Genomic DNA, 17,902 nt, shown 5'->3' on the forward strand with positions numbered 1-17,902 from the left:
AATACTGTTTAGATCTCTAGAGAACTGCCTAATTCTAAAGTATCATGTGATTTGTTCCCTGCATCCAAGCAGGGTTGTTTATCAAGTCCCATACCATATATGGCTCACTTTATCAGAAATAAGGGGTATTTAAAAATCAGCTTGTGCTGTGGAGTCTGCCAATTAAAGGATGAAATTAGGTATAGAACTTGGCTTACCAAAAATGTTTGTTTTTACAGTAATAGAAAGATGAGTATTGTTCTTCAGTATTTCCATAGCTTTTGCAAAAGTAATGTTCTCAAAGTTTTGCCCATTGACTTCCATTACCTTTGGGAAAAATAGAAAGAGATAAGCATTACAACAGTCCATTTTGAAATGTTTTGTAAATACCTTAGAAATTATCAAAATGATCTTTTAATGCAGCATCATAAAGCAATTCTTTCTTGCTTTTCTATGTTTGTACCGGACAGCTTTGGGGTTTTTCCTTTTTATGTTCAGTTTTTGACATCCTAATGGTCATCAGCCGTGATGAGCAAATGGAACCTTCTTGTTCATAAACAGCATAATTCTGAATACTAAAGGCTGGAGGGCAACAACCAGAGAGGTTCTGTCCTGCTTGCCAGTTTGCTAATTGACCACTGTAAAACAGAATGCTGACTAGAAGGAACATTGGTCTGATCCAACAGAGTTACTTTGGGCTACTTTTCTTGATAGAAATTTTCTTAAAGTATATGTACCAACTTTTTATCAGTGTTTTCAAACATAGGTCCTGTTCAGACACAGCCCAACTATACAAGAATACTGAGAAATGAGCTACAGGCTTATGTGTTCCTTACTTCTCATGCGTGCACCGATGCTCTCCGACAGTTCATGGCAACCACACTTTACCAGGATATGAAAGATGGGCAAACAATGATTAACAGTTTGCCTTCAAACAAGAATTATTACCAATAATTTGAAATCTGATTCTGATTTATGGTTTGGAAGCAAATTACACTCAAAGATAACTGTACTGACTTATTGAGAAAGCACTGCAAAGCCTTTTCACCACAAATCAGGAAGAAGATAAGGGAATTAAAACCAAGAGAGAGTTCAGCTATTGGCTGTGATATCTGATACAGCAAGTGACTCAAGTCAGTTTCTTCAACAGAATGGATCAGCTCCCATCTAGAAAGTCTTCACATGGAAGGGTGACTCCTCCCCTCACAAGCACCCAAAATGCTCCCTCAAACTGCTACTGGGTGACCAGGGAGCCCTAAGAGTAACATAAGGGTGTGGGCTGTCACAGGAGGGGAAAATTGATTAAATTCATTCCACCCATGGATCTTTTCAACTGGATTCAACTTATTATAGTTTACTTAACTTTGATAACTTTATTTAAGATCACAATTGAGGTTTTATTTTACCTGGTCACCGCGTTTAAGCCCAGCTTCTGCTGCTTTGCTTCCTGATTCCACTGTCTCTACAAAAATGCCAAAACCTTTATCGCTTCCTTCAAGCAGGCTGAAGAAAAGTGGAGAGTCTCTGGAAGGTTTCTGCAATGTAATCTGTCTCCATTTTGCCTTGGCAGCGCAGGCGATGTTTAGTAACCGAAGGTGCCCCTTCATTTTCTATAAATAGACAAACAAATAAAAAACTCCTCTTTAATTAAACGAGAATGTAGGGAAGAAACCATGAAAAGATGACAGTTTCACAGAACCATCTCAGGCCCTTCAAAGCCTTGTTCTTTCACAAAACTATGTCAGGAAACTGAATTATTTGCATCACTTCTGGGATACTTATTTTTGAATGGCATGCAGAAAGTAATATTCAATTATGATTGTTATATTTTAATTTGTGGTTTTAATACATTAAGTCAAAGAAAGGAAATAAAGAATACAGCACAACATCATTTATTGTGGGACTTACTGCATTTTCCAAGTTTTTTTCAAATTCTTCCAAAAAACGTGTCATTGCCGGATCTCCTTCAAAGTCATTAAAATGGTTGTTTACCCATAATAGTACAACTCGAGTAACCTAAGAAGTGGATACATAAAGATAACAAGGTGGCAAGTGATAAGATAACAAGGTGGTAAGAAGAAAATGTCATTTTTAACAAAATATAAGCACTGGAAACTAGCCGAACAACTCAAGTTTTGTTTCCCCTATAGCTAATTTTTCATTTAAAAGAAATGAAATCCACTCTGCTTTCATTAAGTAGAGAAGAGGTGTATTACATGAACTTATTTGGAGTGACAATTTTCTTCATGATCCCCGCAGGTGCTTATGCATCAGTATTTCAAAATTACAATCACAGTGAAAGTTGGTCATTTCACTAAGGGCTGCGATTTATACTTAAAACACAGGAGGAAAGAAATGTCTGTCTTCATTTTTTGACAACGTAGTAAATTGAGTTATAAAATTAGTGCTCTGCTTCACCAGAGGCAGACTCAACAGTCTTAAGAGACTATTCAATCCATATATTTAAAAATTAGTAAAACCTATGCCATTTCCCTATTCATATACAAAAAATGTTTCTTGTTCTGAGTAGCAATTTTTTGTTCTCCTACATCCAAGGAAAAGGTAAAGGTCTCCTGTGCAAGCACCGGTCGTTTCCAACTCTGGGGTGATGTTGCTTTCACAACATTTTCATGGCAGACTTTTTACAGGGTGGTTTACCATTGCCTTCCCCTGTCATCTACACTTTCCCCCCAGCAAGCTGGGTACTCATTTTACCGACCTCGGAAGGATGGAAGGCTGAGTCAACCTCGATCCGGCTACCTGAAAACCCAGCTTCTGCCAGGGATCAAACTCGGGTCGTGAGCAGAGCTTAGGACTGCAGTACTGCAGCTTTAACACTCTGTGCCACGGGGCCTACATCCAAAGTTACTGATATTTACATATTTTGTAAACCTCTGCAGCTGTACTAATAACTGTAGCCACACTTCCTCATTGCATATTTCTCATGCTCACAGTCATTAACATTTTGTTATGAAGGCAACTTTTAAAAGAATAAAATAGTCGAAGTTACCCCAAGCTTACACACACATGCTTCTTATTTCTTAACTGGAAAAAAAACCAGTGAATGGTTCACAAGCTTTAACAAAAGATCTTGTCTTAAAGATGAAAATCAGAGTTAAACAGAAATGCAAATGGGAATATGCAGAATGGAATTCTCTCTGGAGATTTTTTTTCTCAGTGGCTGATGTTGCTAGCTAACAGATGTTCAATAGTGGACTCACCACTATTCTATAGAGATTTTATTTAATTTGATTTTGCCAATGTGAGCTCCAAAGTCTTGGTGAACTCCAGAAAGACGACTTGAAGGAACCAGTTCAACAAAGAATAAAGTCCATGAATAAAATAAGCACAGTCTGCCTACAGATTTCATTTAGACAATATTTTATCAAATGATGTTTAGGCTCAGTATCCCCATTTATCATGTTCTGAGTACGTGTCAGGAAATTTAGATTAACTTCACAAACAAGAGTGATGGTTATTCAAAGCACACAAGAATAAGCAAGACCTACTTTAATTTACAAACCAACCTTGTCCCTGAGATTGTCTACTTGAAACCACTCTAAGAGTTTGCCTCCAACTTCTAGAGAGCTTGATAGAAATGTCCTGTATGTTAAGAGAAAATCTTCGATGTATGTTGGATCCACAATAGAGTGTTCTTCTATTAAATGCATGATGAGCCGTTCAGGTGTTGCCTTAAAAGCAAAACACATTTCAGTGCGTCTCAAAAGATTCAATGCCTCAAAACGATACTTCTTTTTTTGCAATATAATCAGCCAAGATAAAGAAAAATACACCCAGTTTCTTAGTACTTTCTTATTTTTAGAACACCTGAAAAACTGGTTTAGTTTATTATCTTTTAATGCATTAGAATGATCAAGGCTTCAGAAAGCTGAAACATTAAATGACTTCTAATCTCCCACGGACACATTAATTTCAAAGAAAATAATAATTTGAATAATTCAAGAAACTAGCAAAGTAATCCAATGCAGAGTTATTCCAGATAATTCCCTGGAGTAACTCTACATAGGAGTAGCTATAAATAATTTTCATTCAAGTCCCAGCATAAAAACAATTTACAAAAAGTGAATAAATAAGTGATCAATCCTTTGGAACATTTACACAGATATAGATCTAAAGTTACCTTAATGACTATGTGTCCTTTTCTGGTTCCACTACGGTCCAGCTCCCTGTGCTCCTTCACCATAACAATTTCTCCTTCTTCTTCAACTTTGTGCGTATTTTTTTCAACATGGTTTAGAATTCTCCAGTAGTCCTGCTGAGCTATACAGACAAACTGTCCCAGAATATAAAAGGACAATTAATACACTGACAATACTACAAAATCTCATCTGTTGGTTAAGCCTGGGCAGATGTAATTTAAAGCCAGCAAAATATCATTAGAAATAATTTTATTCTTATCTCATTCCAGTCTCTCCAGTTATTGGTCAGAGTTAAGCCCTGTGGACAGCAGTAAAATCTAGATGAAAAATTAAACTAAAGGACTAAAATTGTTCATTTTCTGTTTAACTGTACTGAATTCATTTCAGCCCTCTTTTCTAAACAAAAAAAATCCAATAGTTCCTGTTTCTAGAACAGCTGATATCAGCATAAAAACTACAAGAGCTTACAGTTAACTGAAGAGTCTATTCATTTATCCTATTTCTGAAATGACTATTTAACTAGGAGCAAATCCTACCTTTCATGAGAAGCTTCAAAGCAGAATATATCACTACTAAGTTATCTTACCTGGCAGTCATCTACTTTGGTCCTAACCACGCCATTCATGTATTGCTTTTCCAGTGAGGGGGTAATTCCAAAACTATTTCCCATACAGAGACTTTCTGTTTTTCCATCAGGATGGCTGATCTCCACTGTTCCATTTAAAATTACATACCAAGAATCAAGCTAGAAGAAAACACAAATATATAATTCTTTTCAGGAACTTACTAAAGGTCAAATGAGTCTCCCATTTACCTAGAGATAGGTCAGTATGTTTTTGCAACAATGGTATGTATTCAAAATAACAAATAGATGATTCATTGTATAGTGATAATTCCCCTTCCTCGTTGTGTTTGGCAGAATTAATGAACTGCATAAAAATTGCTTTGCATCATAATTTCTGGATTTTTAAAAAGGGATACAGGCTGTCTCATCACAATTAGAGTAGAAACCATTTAGAAGTTGAATGGAAGAAGATGAATCTGAGGCACAGAACCATGAAATGACTTCTGCTGGGTGAGTTCTATGGATTCATAAAAGGATCCATTGTATTTGTGCAGTCAAAAGTACAAAAAAACAACAGTGCTATCCACTACTTACTTCTTGCCCATCTTCAAGGATGATGGTTCCTGCTTGCTCTACTACTTCAAATATCATCACTGAGCAGAGTTCTCTTCTTACAGACATAGTCATGTTAGCAAATGCTGGAAGCTGATGCATAAATTCCAGTAGTTGTTCTAGCAAAATAAAAAACAAGGTTAGCAACAAAGAAAGAACTATCATGTATGATGCTAGGTATGGTGATTTTTAACAATCCTTATCTGTGAGTTTAGTTTATGCTACGTTCTAAGTGTGGCGAGAGTGTTAACAGTTCCCTATCTAAATATCTAACAGCCAACATGCAACTGCTGTATGGATACTTATTCTTTATCATGTGGAGGGTAAACAGATCTTTCTGCAAACCTGGAAGACTCCCCAGGTTTGCAGAAAAATATGAAACCTTTAAAAAAAATCTTTGTGTGGGGGGAGGGTTAAAATTAAAAAAGTAAATCAAAGTAAAATTTAAAAGTAATAAAAGTAAAAACTTCTGTCTACGCATGCACAGACAGCGGACCTACCTCCTCACGGTGGTCAGCCCCCCCATGGCTTCTGGATGCCTCAGAAGCCACTGCTGCTGGGTCTCTCCCACAGCCTCCAGGACATGCCATCACAACAGCAGTAGCAGCTGGGTCCCTCCTACAGCCAACAGGATACCCCAGAAGCCACCACTGCTGGGTTCCTGCTGTGGCCTCCTTGAGGCCAATAGGACACCCTGGGAGGCACTGCTCCCCTCACCCCCTCTTCCCACTGAAGCCTGCCAGCCTTTGCCTTGCCTAGCAAGGGAAGGGAGGAGACATCTCATCCCATCCCTTCACCTGAGGCAAAGAAGCGGCACTCCTCTGGCTCTCCTTGCTGCCAAGGGCTGAGATGCAGCCCTTGCTATCGCTGCTTGGCCTGGACCTGCTCTTCCAGGCTTTTGCCAGGGAGCAGCCACAGCACTATGACAGCAATGGCAAAGATACGTGTGGACAGGCTGGAAAGAGGGAACAGACGGGAGAGAAAAGGGAGCGATACAGAGCCTGCACAGACTCCTGAGGGGAGGAGGAAGCAAAGGTGGGAGAATGCCCCCTCTCTGCATAGGTCTTGCACTTGTTCCTATCTTAAAGACTCAGGGAGGGAAAAGGGTAAGAAATTATTATGTGCTGCTTCCCCAGCTGCATCACCTAGTTGTATTATTTTCCCAGTTATATAGTGTTCTCACTTTAAATAATTCTATGCAATCCAGAAGAAGGAATTCAAAAGCCATCATATCTAATTAGGTCATTCAATTTCTAACTACTTAACCTGCACAATATTACAGGTAACTTTAGCAGACCCCCTTTAAAACAGACCCATGCACAGAAAAGTCATTTTTACTTCTCACCAATATCATCATCTGTTTTGTCAGCTGGCTCTTTTTCAAGGCACTCCCGTACAACATCTCGACCTAGCAGTGGATCTGAAGTTCTGTCAATGTCTTCATCTTCTTCTTCTTCTTCTTCAGAATCCACTGGTGCCTCTGGGAGCCCAGTTAAGTCTACATCTCCCATTTCACTTTCAGTAGCCTGCAAATAATGTAGTGAGTGGCTTTTATAGTTACTGAAGATTAAGCATGCATTAAAAAGGTAAAGGTGCAAGCCTGTGCAACCCTGTGCAAGCACCAGCCGTTTCCAACTCTGAGGTGACGTCACATCACAATGTTTTCACGGCAGACTTTTTACGGGGTGGTTTGCCATTGCCTTCCCCAGTCATCTACACTTTCCCCCCAGCAAGCTGGATATTCATTTTACTGACCTCAGAAGGATGGAAGGCTGAGTCAACCTTGAGCCAGCTACCTGAACCCAGCTACCGCTGGGATCAAACTCAGGTCATGAACATAGAGCTTGGACTGCAGTACTGCAGCTTTACCACTCTGCACCACAGGGATCCCTTTAAGCATGCATACTAGGACATTATTTTAATTTAATAAAACATTTTTCATTCTGCCTTGTAATTAAAAATGCCCATGGAAGCTGACAAAAACCATTACAACATACATTCTATTAAAATAAAACAATAGCAGTGGTAAATTATAACGGAGCCTGGAAGTATTCAGGAGGAGGCTCAAAAGAGCTACATATTTCTATTTAATGCCTAAACAGAGCAAATTATGCTGTCAAAGGTCCCTCAGTCGGGAGCCTTGCTCTAAAAACATTCACTGCAACAGAAAAAACCTTTCAAGAGAATCAAAGTTCAAGAGCATCAACACAATTACACTCCCTCTGTCTAGGTATCAGAGCAACCAACCAGTTTCAGTGCCATGGCTTTATTATTATTATTATTATTATTATTATTATTATTATTATTATTATTATTATTATTATTCCCCATTCCCCTATGGTGGCTCAGAGCAGAGTACATCAAATATACAATAATAAAACAAACAATCAAAAAGGCTAAAATCATAATAAAATTAGTTACAGCATTGAGCTAAGAATCTAATCAGCACTTTACATACCATATATTATGATGTTACATAACCGACTGGTCCCCATCAGTAACAAACAGTCAGAATAATGATGAAATAACAATGCTATATTAATAGCATAATTTTTTCGACACTGATAATGGTATGACATGATGGTACTGCGGGGAAGCCAACCGATCTAACAAATCGACACCCGCTGCCTCATTCAAAAGCCTGGCGGAACAGCTCTCTTTTTACAGGCCCTACGAAAGACTTATAAGCATCTAAAATTGGACTGAAATGCATATGGATAATGTACTTCATCCAGAAACATCTGCTACTGAGCTGCTACTAACTGTGCAGACACTAACCTAAACAACAAACTGTTGCAACCAGTCAATATTTAGTAGAATTGACATAATTCAGGGAGAACTTTTCAGGTGCATCCTAGTAACTGTTTCCATTGACAAAGCTGGAAATATCTCCTTTCTCAGACACCAACTCCCCCCCCCCCCCCCCGATACATGTTGTTGTTGCTCTTTATTACATTTGATGAATCGCTCTATCCCGGCTAGCGTGCCAGGCTCAGGACAATGTACAACACATTAAAACACACATACACACACATATATAAAATCAGTTACATTAAAAAATTACAAACCCTGATGTAGTCATTACATCATATCAGGGGTGGGGGGATCCCCTCAAGAGAGGGTGGAGATAAAAAAAGGTGCCAGCACGGCAACCTTAGTTTTCCTTATACAAAGGCTTGGTGGAACATCTCTGTCTTACAGGCCCTGCAAAACTGTAAAAGATCCAGCAGGGCCCTGATGTCTTCTGGCAGAGCATTCCACCAAGTCAGGGCCAGGACTGAAAACGCCTTGTTGAGGACAGTCGGGCTTCTTTTGGGCCAGGGATCACCAGCAGATTTCAACCAGTGGAGCACAACGCCTTTCTAGGGACATAGTGGAGGAGGTGGTCCCGTAGATACATTGGTCCCAGACTGCTCAAGGCCTTAAAGGTCATAACCAAAACTTTGAATCTAACCTGGTACTCAACCGGCAACCAGTGTAGCTGGTGCAGAACTGATAGAATATGTGCCAACCATGGTGTTGTTGTCAGGACTCGCGCTGCCACATTCGGAACCCGTTAGAGCTTCCGGATCAGACTCAAGGGTAAACCAGCATAGAGCGAGTTACAGTACTCTAGTCTGGAGGTGACCGTCGCATGGATTACTGTGGCTAGGTCCGAGCGAGATAGGAGGGGAGCTAGCTGCCAGGCTTGATGAAAATGAAAAAACGCCACCTTGGCAATATGTGTGACCTGGGCCTCCATTGAAAGTGAGGTATCCAGTGTCACTCCTAAGCTCTAGGCACTGATGTTAGTAGCGCCCCGTCAAGATTCAACAGTCTACACTCCAGCTCCAACCCCATTCCCCCCAACCACAGAACCTCCGTCTTTGATGGGTTCAGCTTCAACCTGCTCTTCCTTAGCCAGCCTTCCACGGGATACAGTCCAAGAAAGCCAAAAGGTAGCCCTCGCCATCCTCATACCACAGTAGCAGTGAGGGCTCTACCACTTGGTTTAATTGGTTATAGAATGTATCAGGGTGGTGATGGTGCCTGAGAAAGGAGATATTTGTGAGTAGCCTGAGTGTCCAGCACTAAGGTTGACTATATAGAGGGAAGCCATACTCATTATGAAAGGTGTCTACATCTTAGTTCTATCTATATGTTCTATTTACATATAGATACACTTTAAAAACCATGTTCCCAAAGTCAAAAATAACACATAAGTATACAAATTGTCTATATGTAGAACATTACTTATTCTGCACCTCTGAACTAGTATGGAAGAAATTCACTGCTGACTTTGAACATAACAACATAAGAGAAGTCATGTTAGATCAAGCCAATGGCCCATTCAGTCCAACACTCTGTGTCATACAGTGGCCAAAAAACCCAAGTACCATTAGGAGGTCCACCAGTGGGGCCAGGACACTAGAAGCCCTCCCAATGTGCCCCCCAAATACCAAGAATACAGAGCATGATTGCCCCAGAGAGAGTGTTCCAACAATACACTGTGGCTAATAGCCATTGATGGACATCTGCTCCATATGCTTATCCAATCCCCTCTTGAAGCTGTCTATGCTTGTAGCCACCACCACCTCCTGTGGCAGTGAATTCCATGTGTTAGTCACCCTCTGGGTGAAGAAGTACTTCTTTTATCAATTCTAACCCGACTGCTCAGCAATTTCATTTAATGTCCACGAGTTCTCGTATTGTGCGAAAGGGGGAAAAGTACTTCTTTCTCTTTCTCATGCATAATCTTGTAAATCTCTATCATGTCACCCCTCAATTGACGTTTCTCCAAGCTAAAGATCCCTAAGCGTTTTAACCTTTTTTCATAGGGAAAGTGTTCCAAACTTTTAATTATTCTAGTTGCCGTTTTCTGGAATTTTTCCAATGCTATAATATCCTTTTTGAGGTGGGTGACCAGAATTGTACGCAGTATTCCAAATGAGACCACACCATCGATTTATACAGGGGCATTATGATACTGGCTGTTTTGTTTTCAGTTCCCTTCCTAATAATTCCCAGCATGGCGTTGGTCTTTTTTATTGCAATCGCACACTGTCTTGACATTTTTAGTGAATTATCTACCACAACCCCAAGATCTCTCTCTTGGTCAGTCTCTGCCAGTTCACACCCCATCAATTTGTATTTATAGTTAGGATTCTTGGCCCCAATGTGCATTACTTTGCACTAGGCCACAATGAATCTCATTTGCCACATTGACGCCCACTCGCCCAACCTCAACAGATCCTTTGGAGTGCCTCAGAATCCTCTCTGGTTCTCACCACCCTGAACAATTTAGTATCATCCACAAACTTAGCCACTTCACTGCTTACTCCCAACTCCAAATCATTAATTAACAAGTTAAAAAGCATCTGACCCAGTACTGAGCCTTGTGGTACCCCACTGCTTATTATCCTCCACTGTGAAAATTGCCCATTTATACTCACTCTCTGTTTCCTATTAATTAGCCAGTTTTTGATCCACAAGAGGACTTGTCCTTTTACCCCATGGCTCTCGAGCTTACTAAGGAGCCTTTGATGAGGAACTTTATCAAAAGCTTTCTGGAAGTCAAGGTAAACAACATCTATTGAGTCCCCTTTGTCCACATGTTTGTTCACCCTCTCAAAGAACTATAATAGGTTAGTGAGGCAAGATCTTCTCTTACAGAACCCATGCTGAGTATTCCTACTAATTCTCTCTTTGATAACAGTTTCCACCAACTTTCCCAGTATTGAAGTCAGACTGATTGGCCTGTAATTTCTCAGATCTCCTCTGGAACCTTTTTTAAAGATGGGGGTGACATTTATTACTTTCCAGTCCTCAGGAACAGAGGCAGATTTCAATTAAAGATTACATATTTTTGTCAGGAGATCCACAAGTTTACCTTTGAGTTCTTTCAGAACTTTTGGATGTATGCCATCTGGGCCTGGTGACTTATCAGTTTTTAATTTGTTTATCAGTTGTAGAACCTCCTCTCCCGTCACCTCAATCTGACTCAGGTTTTTCAACACCATTCCCCAAATTAGCGGTTCTGGAGTGGGCAAACACTTCTCATCTTCCACAGTGAAGACAGAGGCAAAAAATGCATTCTGCTTCTCAGCCATTTCCCTGTCCTTCTTCAGTAATCCTTTGACCCCTGGTTCATCCAACGGACCCACTGCCTCCCTGGCCTGTTTGCTGCTTCTAATATATTTGAAGAAATGTTTATTGTTGGTTCTTATGGTTTTTTGCAATATGCTCCTCATAGTTCCTTTTTGCCTGCCTGATCACAGTCTTGCATTTGATTTGTCACAGCCTGTGTTCCCTTTTATTAACCTCACTGGAATAGCATTCCACCACTTAAAGGAATCCTTCTTACCCTTTAAAGCTTCCATTACTTTGTTTGTTAACCATGCAGGCTTTTTAAAAATACTTATTTATGCCTTTCCTGATTTGTGGTATATATTTTATCTTCTAGGATTGTAGTTTTAAATAGCCTCCAAGTTTCCCCAAGGGTTTTGACCTTATTTACCTTTTCTTTCAGTTTCCTCTTCACATGCCTCCTCATCTCAGAGAATTTACCCCTTTTAAAGTTAAACATGGTTGTGCTGGTCTTTTGGGGCAACTCCCTATTTATACAAATGGTGAAATCAATAACATTATGGTCATTGCTTCCAAGAAGTGCAATCACTTTTACATCTCTTTTACATCTTTTTTACATCTATCTGAAAGTGTTTGTTCCTGAATAGTATATGAAAGCTCCTTTACAGGGCTGGCTTCAGGGTGCCTGGCATCCAAGGCAAGGCCCCACCCCACCACCTTCACCCTTCCTACCCCCACCCTCAACCCTGGTGAAGGTGAGCGCCATGGTGGTGGCTCGATGTGGCTCCTGCACCTCAGAGTGCGCATGCCACCCAGCCACCACTGCTCAGCCTCCCAGCTGCTTCCAAACCCAGGAGGCTGAATGATGACAGCTGGGCAGCGTGCGCACTCTGAGGCAAGGGTGGGTGGAAGGACCAAATTACCACCCTGGGCTGTGCCCAAGGCAGCCACCTAGGGCTGCCTAATGGACAGGCCAACACTGCTCTTTTAGCTCTATAACTCAAAACAGCTAAATACAGCCCATGTTCAGCAAGTGTGAAAGCACCTTTATCTTAATAAGATTTTTCTTTTCTCGAATAAAACACATTCTAACATGAATTCATCCCTCTAACAGGCAGAAACAAAACTAAACAAAGAAGTTTGATCTATTACTTCCCACGCTTAAGAGGAATAAAGTGGCAGGACAAAACTATGGATGTACGCACACACAAAAATTTTATTTTGGCATTGGTTGTACTGAATTAAAAAAAAACAGATTTCTCAATATTCCCAATCTCCAATATTGATATGATAGGCATACAGACCTGGTGGGACTCTCCTGTCTGGCGGTTTAAACTGCTCGGCAGAAGATGGCCTCAGATTCTGAATGTGGTGGGGAGCTCCCTCCCCACTGTACACAGACCTGGCTTGAGGAACCCACTTGTTGAGGCAGAATGGAGCTCTCTGCTCCTGCCACCTCAGCTGACCCTCTCTTTGGTATAGTTAACCCAATTAAAAGCCATATATATATTTAAAAGGTAAATCAAATGTCTTATCGTTATTTATAGAGTAATCTTAAGAAGAGTGATACCTTTCTCTTAAGTTAATGGGCTCTGAAGGGTGTAAATCAGAGAAAGTTGATACCTAAATATATGGGCAGCAAAGATCAATAAAGTTGTTTCAAAGGCCATCTGTTCTCATATAATTAAATTAGATTTAGAAAACTGGTCACACAGTTGAAGGAAACTTCAAAGTATGAAACAAGGAGTGAAAATAAGACTTTAAAAAACCCTCCTGGAGCTTTCCACTTTCTCCCACAGAAGCCAAGTAGTCAATTTTTCCTGATGTTGGGCTTTTGTCTTTCATCTCTTTAATCATTGAACCACTACAAATTATCCAGCCTTTGTGAATTAAAAATTATATGTGTGTGTGTATGTTTTGAAAAACTAATACATAAGACTCAATTTCCAACAAAATCTACTTTGCCTCTTATTTTAATACATTCTTCTTTGGGGATGGGGAAATGCTGCATTTCTTTTCAATATTTGTACCAGCCTTCCTCCTCTGATCTCAGCTTAGGAACCTTCTCCACCCAGGTTAAACTTAGATGGAACAGCTTCAGCTGCCCTAGCTCATCTTTTTTCTATTAGTCTGCCTGTTCAATATTACTCCACTTATGTACTGTCACAGCTGAGAACACATGTGTAGTTCACTCGATAAAGCCTAGATGAAGGAGGCAAATGCGTAAATAATATAGTTCAAGTTTCAATCCCAAAGCTCCTTGTATGTGAGCGTGTGTGTGTGTATGTGTGTACACACATACACACGCACCTAGCTTCATAAATGAGCAAAAGTTCCTATTGGATTCAGATAAGAGTTCAAAAAAGCATTATAAGAAAGCTTTGCTTTCAATTAGTTCAACAGGACAGACTCCTAAGAAGTTTCATGATTAATTTATACTTCAGCATGGAACTCATTTATGGGTCATATTGCAACATACAGTCCTTTCTGACTTCAGTATCAGTATAAGCTAAGCAAAATAATGTTGTAATTGTCCCACTAGCTCTTAACAGGGTCTGGCTGTCAATCTTTTTTTTAAAAAAAACCACATACCTGTAAGAGTGCCTTAATTGATCTACTGAGACCGACTAAATTTGGAAAGCAGTATTTGTGCCAAAAATCAATGCAATGTGATCCAGTTACATGAATATCAACTTTTGGAGTCAATGGAATGCAATAAAAATTCATTATTTACACACATTGATTCACCACAGGAAAGCTCTTTAAATCACTTAAATAGAACTCAAGAAGGTAATCCATGCTTTCAGGAGCTTGAAATGTCAATGTGTTAGTATTATTGGATTATTCATATGCAGTATTGATAATATTTACTTAAAAAAATGTGACTTTAGGATTTCGCTGATATACTCTCAGACTTAAATCTGGACTGGGATACAAAGTAATCCTAGTGGTAGGAGGAGGAGGAGGAGGAGATTGGATTTTTATCCCACGCTTCACTTGGAGTCACAGAGTGGCTTACAATATCCTTTCTCTTCTCCTCCCCACAACAGACACCCTGTGAGGTAGGTGGAATTGAGAGAGCCCTCTCTAGAACTGCCCTTGAGAGAACAGCTCTGAGAGAACTTGTGACTGGCTCAAGGTCACACCAGCAGGTGAATGTAGAGGAGTGGAGAATCAAACCCAGTTCTCCGAGATTAGAGTCCACACTCCTAACCACTACACCAAATTGGTTCTCATGTATATATACATACAAACATATGCCTATACTGTAATTGTTCTAGGATATGCTTACCTAAAAAATACAACTACATTATAAAATGTGATCGAAGACTTTTGACAAAAAGATGGTTTAGTTCTTCAAAATCTAGAATTCTACAGAATTAGTTATCAGCAGAAGATGAGGGCAATCTCCAGTTCTGAGACTGATTATAAAGAAAAAATGTATTTGTGCTTAGGGAAATGTTACAGTTTTCCACTAGCAGTTGTGCAAGGTGACGGGCCATCTGCTAACACCACAATGAGAAGACATTAACTATATGCATTAATACATCAAATATAAGAGTGTTAGTATTATAGTTTGTGTTCACAGATAAAATGTTTAATTACAAATAGAATTCTCTTAACAGGTTTTACAGATCATTGGATGGAATAAGTCTTTACTATTTTTTTTTTGCTATAAGGAAAGGGAACTTACTGTGCATTCACAGTACAGTAATCGTTCCACAAGATTTTTAGATGCCTTAAAATTGTGAAGTTCTTCCCACCTGTAACCTTCAAATATGTCTATGTGATGAAGTAATACATTTAAAGTATACCCTCCCAACTTGTTGCAACAAATGTAGGATTGCCAGGTCCTTACGAGTTGCCAGTGGGGGTAGGGAGGGAGCCTTTTAGGGGTCAGTGGGGTTCTGCCCCAAAACAGTGACATCACCAACACTATAGCATTTCCTAACCTGGAGCTGGCAACCCTATCTGCTACCCTTAATCTGCTCTTCTGACCATATCTCCTTCCCTTAATCTGCTTTCCATCACCTTTCCCCTCCCTGTAGCTTCTACATAGGAAAAGGACAGTCTTTCTCCACAGTGTGGGCAGGGGGACCAAAGCAGCTTACATCATTCTCCTCTCCCCCATTTCATCTGAATGACAACCCCGAAAGGCAGGTTAGGCTATAAGTCTGTGACTGGTCCAAAATCACCCAGTCAGTTTCCACAGCAAGAACCTGGGTCTGGCAGATCCCACTCTGAAGCCCTAACTCCTTTGCCCTCCTCAAACTCCACCACAGAATCTCCAGAGATTTCCCACTAACATGAAAAGGTATCATTAAAGGCCTCTGGGTAAGTGCCTCCCAACCCTTGCTGTCTTCCCACCCACCAAAGTGAAGGCGTTCATTCCCCTCCCCTCCCCCAACAAGGGGACCTGATCTCTGCCATCTGGACTCCAGACAACAGATCTGTCTCCCCATCCTGGAGAAAATAACTGCTTTGAAGGGTGGACTGTATGGCATTCCCTTCCCCTGAGGCCTCTCCCTTTCCTGAAAAGAGCAGCCTGGATTGTCTAGCAACTGGCTAGCACTTCCCAGGGGGCAGACATGGACTTTAAGGAAACACTTCCAGTGGGGCCTGGCCTCCCTGGCTATTTCTGTGGCCTTTGGAGACTGCATGTTCTAGGAGGTCTTTTGTGAGGCTGCAGCAGTTCTGCAGCCCTTTCTGAGGCTGATGGACAGAGAGGACACAGAGAAGAGTTGGAGATGTGGCTGTCCCTAAGATAAGACTGCTTTGGGCAATGTGTTCAACATTCCTGGGCCTGCAGTAGGCAGGGGAGTCAACCAATGGGAGGGCAGAGATGGTGACCAACATGTGATGGGACAATAGTGTGTTCCCGCAGTAACTGCCAGAACTAAGGTTGGTTGTGTTTTACTGACAGAATCAGCTTTGCTGGCTAGCAATACCCACTTGGGTGGGAGAGAGGAGCAGACCAATGACATGCAAGTACTCTTGATTGATAGTTTGACAGGCCAAAGGCTGATACCCCACAGTCCCAGCCAAACAGGATGGTCATATTTGCCACCACAACAGGAGGATTATTATTATTATTATTATAAAAGATTAGCAGTCCTGAATTGTGATTTTAAACCTTGGTTTTTATGTCTTAATGTGTTTTGTTTTATGGGTTTATCTATGCTATAAACCTCCTTAAGCTCCATAAGGAAGCAAGGTGGCTAATCAGTATTTTAAATAAAATGTATGTATACAAGTATTTGTAGGTAAGTTATAATGCATACAGCTACACTTAGATTTGTTATTCCAAGTTCTATCCTTGGAAAATAGCCTATTTAAATAACACAAGGGATACACATGTAAGAGCTGGCAATGTGTTACATGCCATCTTGAACAATTTGGCTATCTTCCACCCATCGCAGGAAATTAATTATTAAACAACATGAGGCTAAACCCCAGGTAGCTGATTGCTTAGAAATCATGAGGGTCATGTGACTGTCTGTAAAATTGTGTACTGATTTAGGCCTGTGTAAAGTTGTTTGATATATCAGGTGCTTCAGAAGAAGGTCCAAGACAATGGATTAACCATTAGTATTAGGGGAACAAACAGTGGAGTATTGGCTCAGCCTTGAAGACCATTTTGCCATTGAATTTAGCTATAATTGCCAAGCTCTAGATATATGAATAAAATGCCACTTACATGCATTCTGAATGTGCAAATCAAAATAGTTTTTACTGTCTATGACCCTACAACAGAGCTACATAATCACCAGTATCAAATATTATGCTTGCTCCCTACACCAGAAAACAGTTGCAAAGAGTAAATCATTTAATGATTCAATCCTCAATCACCACATTACAACAAATCTGCAAATTATCCCAGTACTGGAATAACACTTTGAGGAAAATGTTAGTTCTGACCATGCATTTGTTGAAAGCAATTTGGATACAGGTGATTCCCACAGCACTATGTTTGCACACTGCTGGTTACTACCCCTTATGAATGATGACTAACAGAGCAAACAGCCCACACTGGTGGTCATTCAATAGCAATGTGTCTCATTATCAATGGAGGCCCAGATAACAGCCACTGCCAAATCAGCCTTCTTCCACCTGAGGCGGGCGAGGCAGCTGGCCCCTTTCCTAGAGCGTCAGGACCTAGCAATGGTGATCCACGCGACGGTCACCTCAAGACTGGACTACTGTAACGCTCTCTACATGGGGCTGCCTCTGTACCGGACCCGGGAGCTGCAGCTAGTGCAGAACGCGGCGGCCAGGCTGTTACTCGGTCTCCCAAGATGGGAGCATATACGGCCGGGGCTGCGCGGACTGCACTGGCTGCCAATCGTATACCGGATCCAGTACAAAGTGCTGGTCATAACCTTTAAAGCCCTATATGGCCAAGGACCGACCTACCTGAGGGACCGTCTCTTCCCATATGAGCCCCAGAGAGCACTGAGGTCAGTGGGGAAAAGCAGACTGAATATCCCTGGGCCAAAAGAAGTTAAACTTCAAAGCACCC

General features: G+C 40.7%; 1 protein-coding gene across 7 annotated transcripts in view; it reads right to left on the reverse strand.

The window, feature by feature from the left end:
- The window catches only part of RAPGEF6 (Rap guanine nucleotide exchange factor 6), a 230,347-nt gene that overhangs the window by 58,709 nt on the left and 153,736 nt on the right, over positions 1-17,902 (reverse strand). For all 7 annotated transcript variants that reach the window (XM_060240482.1, XM_060240486.1, XM_060240489.1 and 4 more), the window contains 8 exons: positions 6,662-6,842; positions 5,299-5,435; positions 4,726-4,884; positions 4,121-4,273; positions 3,507-3,671; positions 1,888-1,995; positions 1,386-1,589; positions 198-306 (listed from right to left, as the gene is read on the reverse strand). In XM_060240482.1, coding sequence (XP_060096465.1) covers positions 198-306; positions 1,386-1,589; positions 1,888-1,995; positions 3,507-3,671; positions 4,121-4,273; positions 4,726-4,884; positions 5,299-5,435; positions 6,662-6,842 — 1,216 coding nt within the window. The remainder of the gene's footprint in view (positions 1-197; positions 307-1,385; positions 1,590-1,887; positions 1,996-3,506; positions 3,672-4,120; positions 4,274-4,725; positions 4,885-5,298; positions 5,436-6,661; positions 6,843-17,902) is intronic.

The sequence above is a fragment of the Heteronotia binoei genome, chromosome 5 (assembly GCF_032191835.1).
Source record: "Heteronotia binoei isolate CCM8104 ecotype False Entrance Well chromosome 5, APGP_CSIRO_Hbin_v1, whole genome shotgun sequence".
Taxonomy (NCBI): domain Eukaryota; kingdom Metazoa; phylum Chordata; class Lepidosauria; order Squamata; family Gekkonidae; genus Heteronotia; species Heteronotia binoei.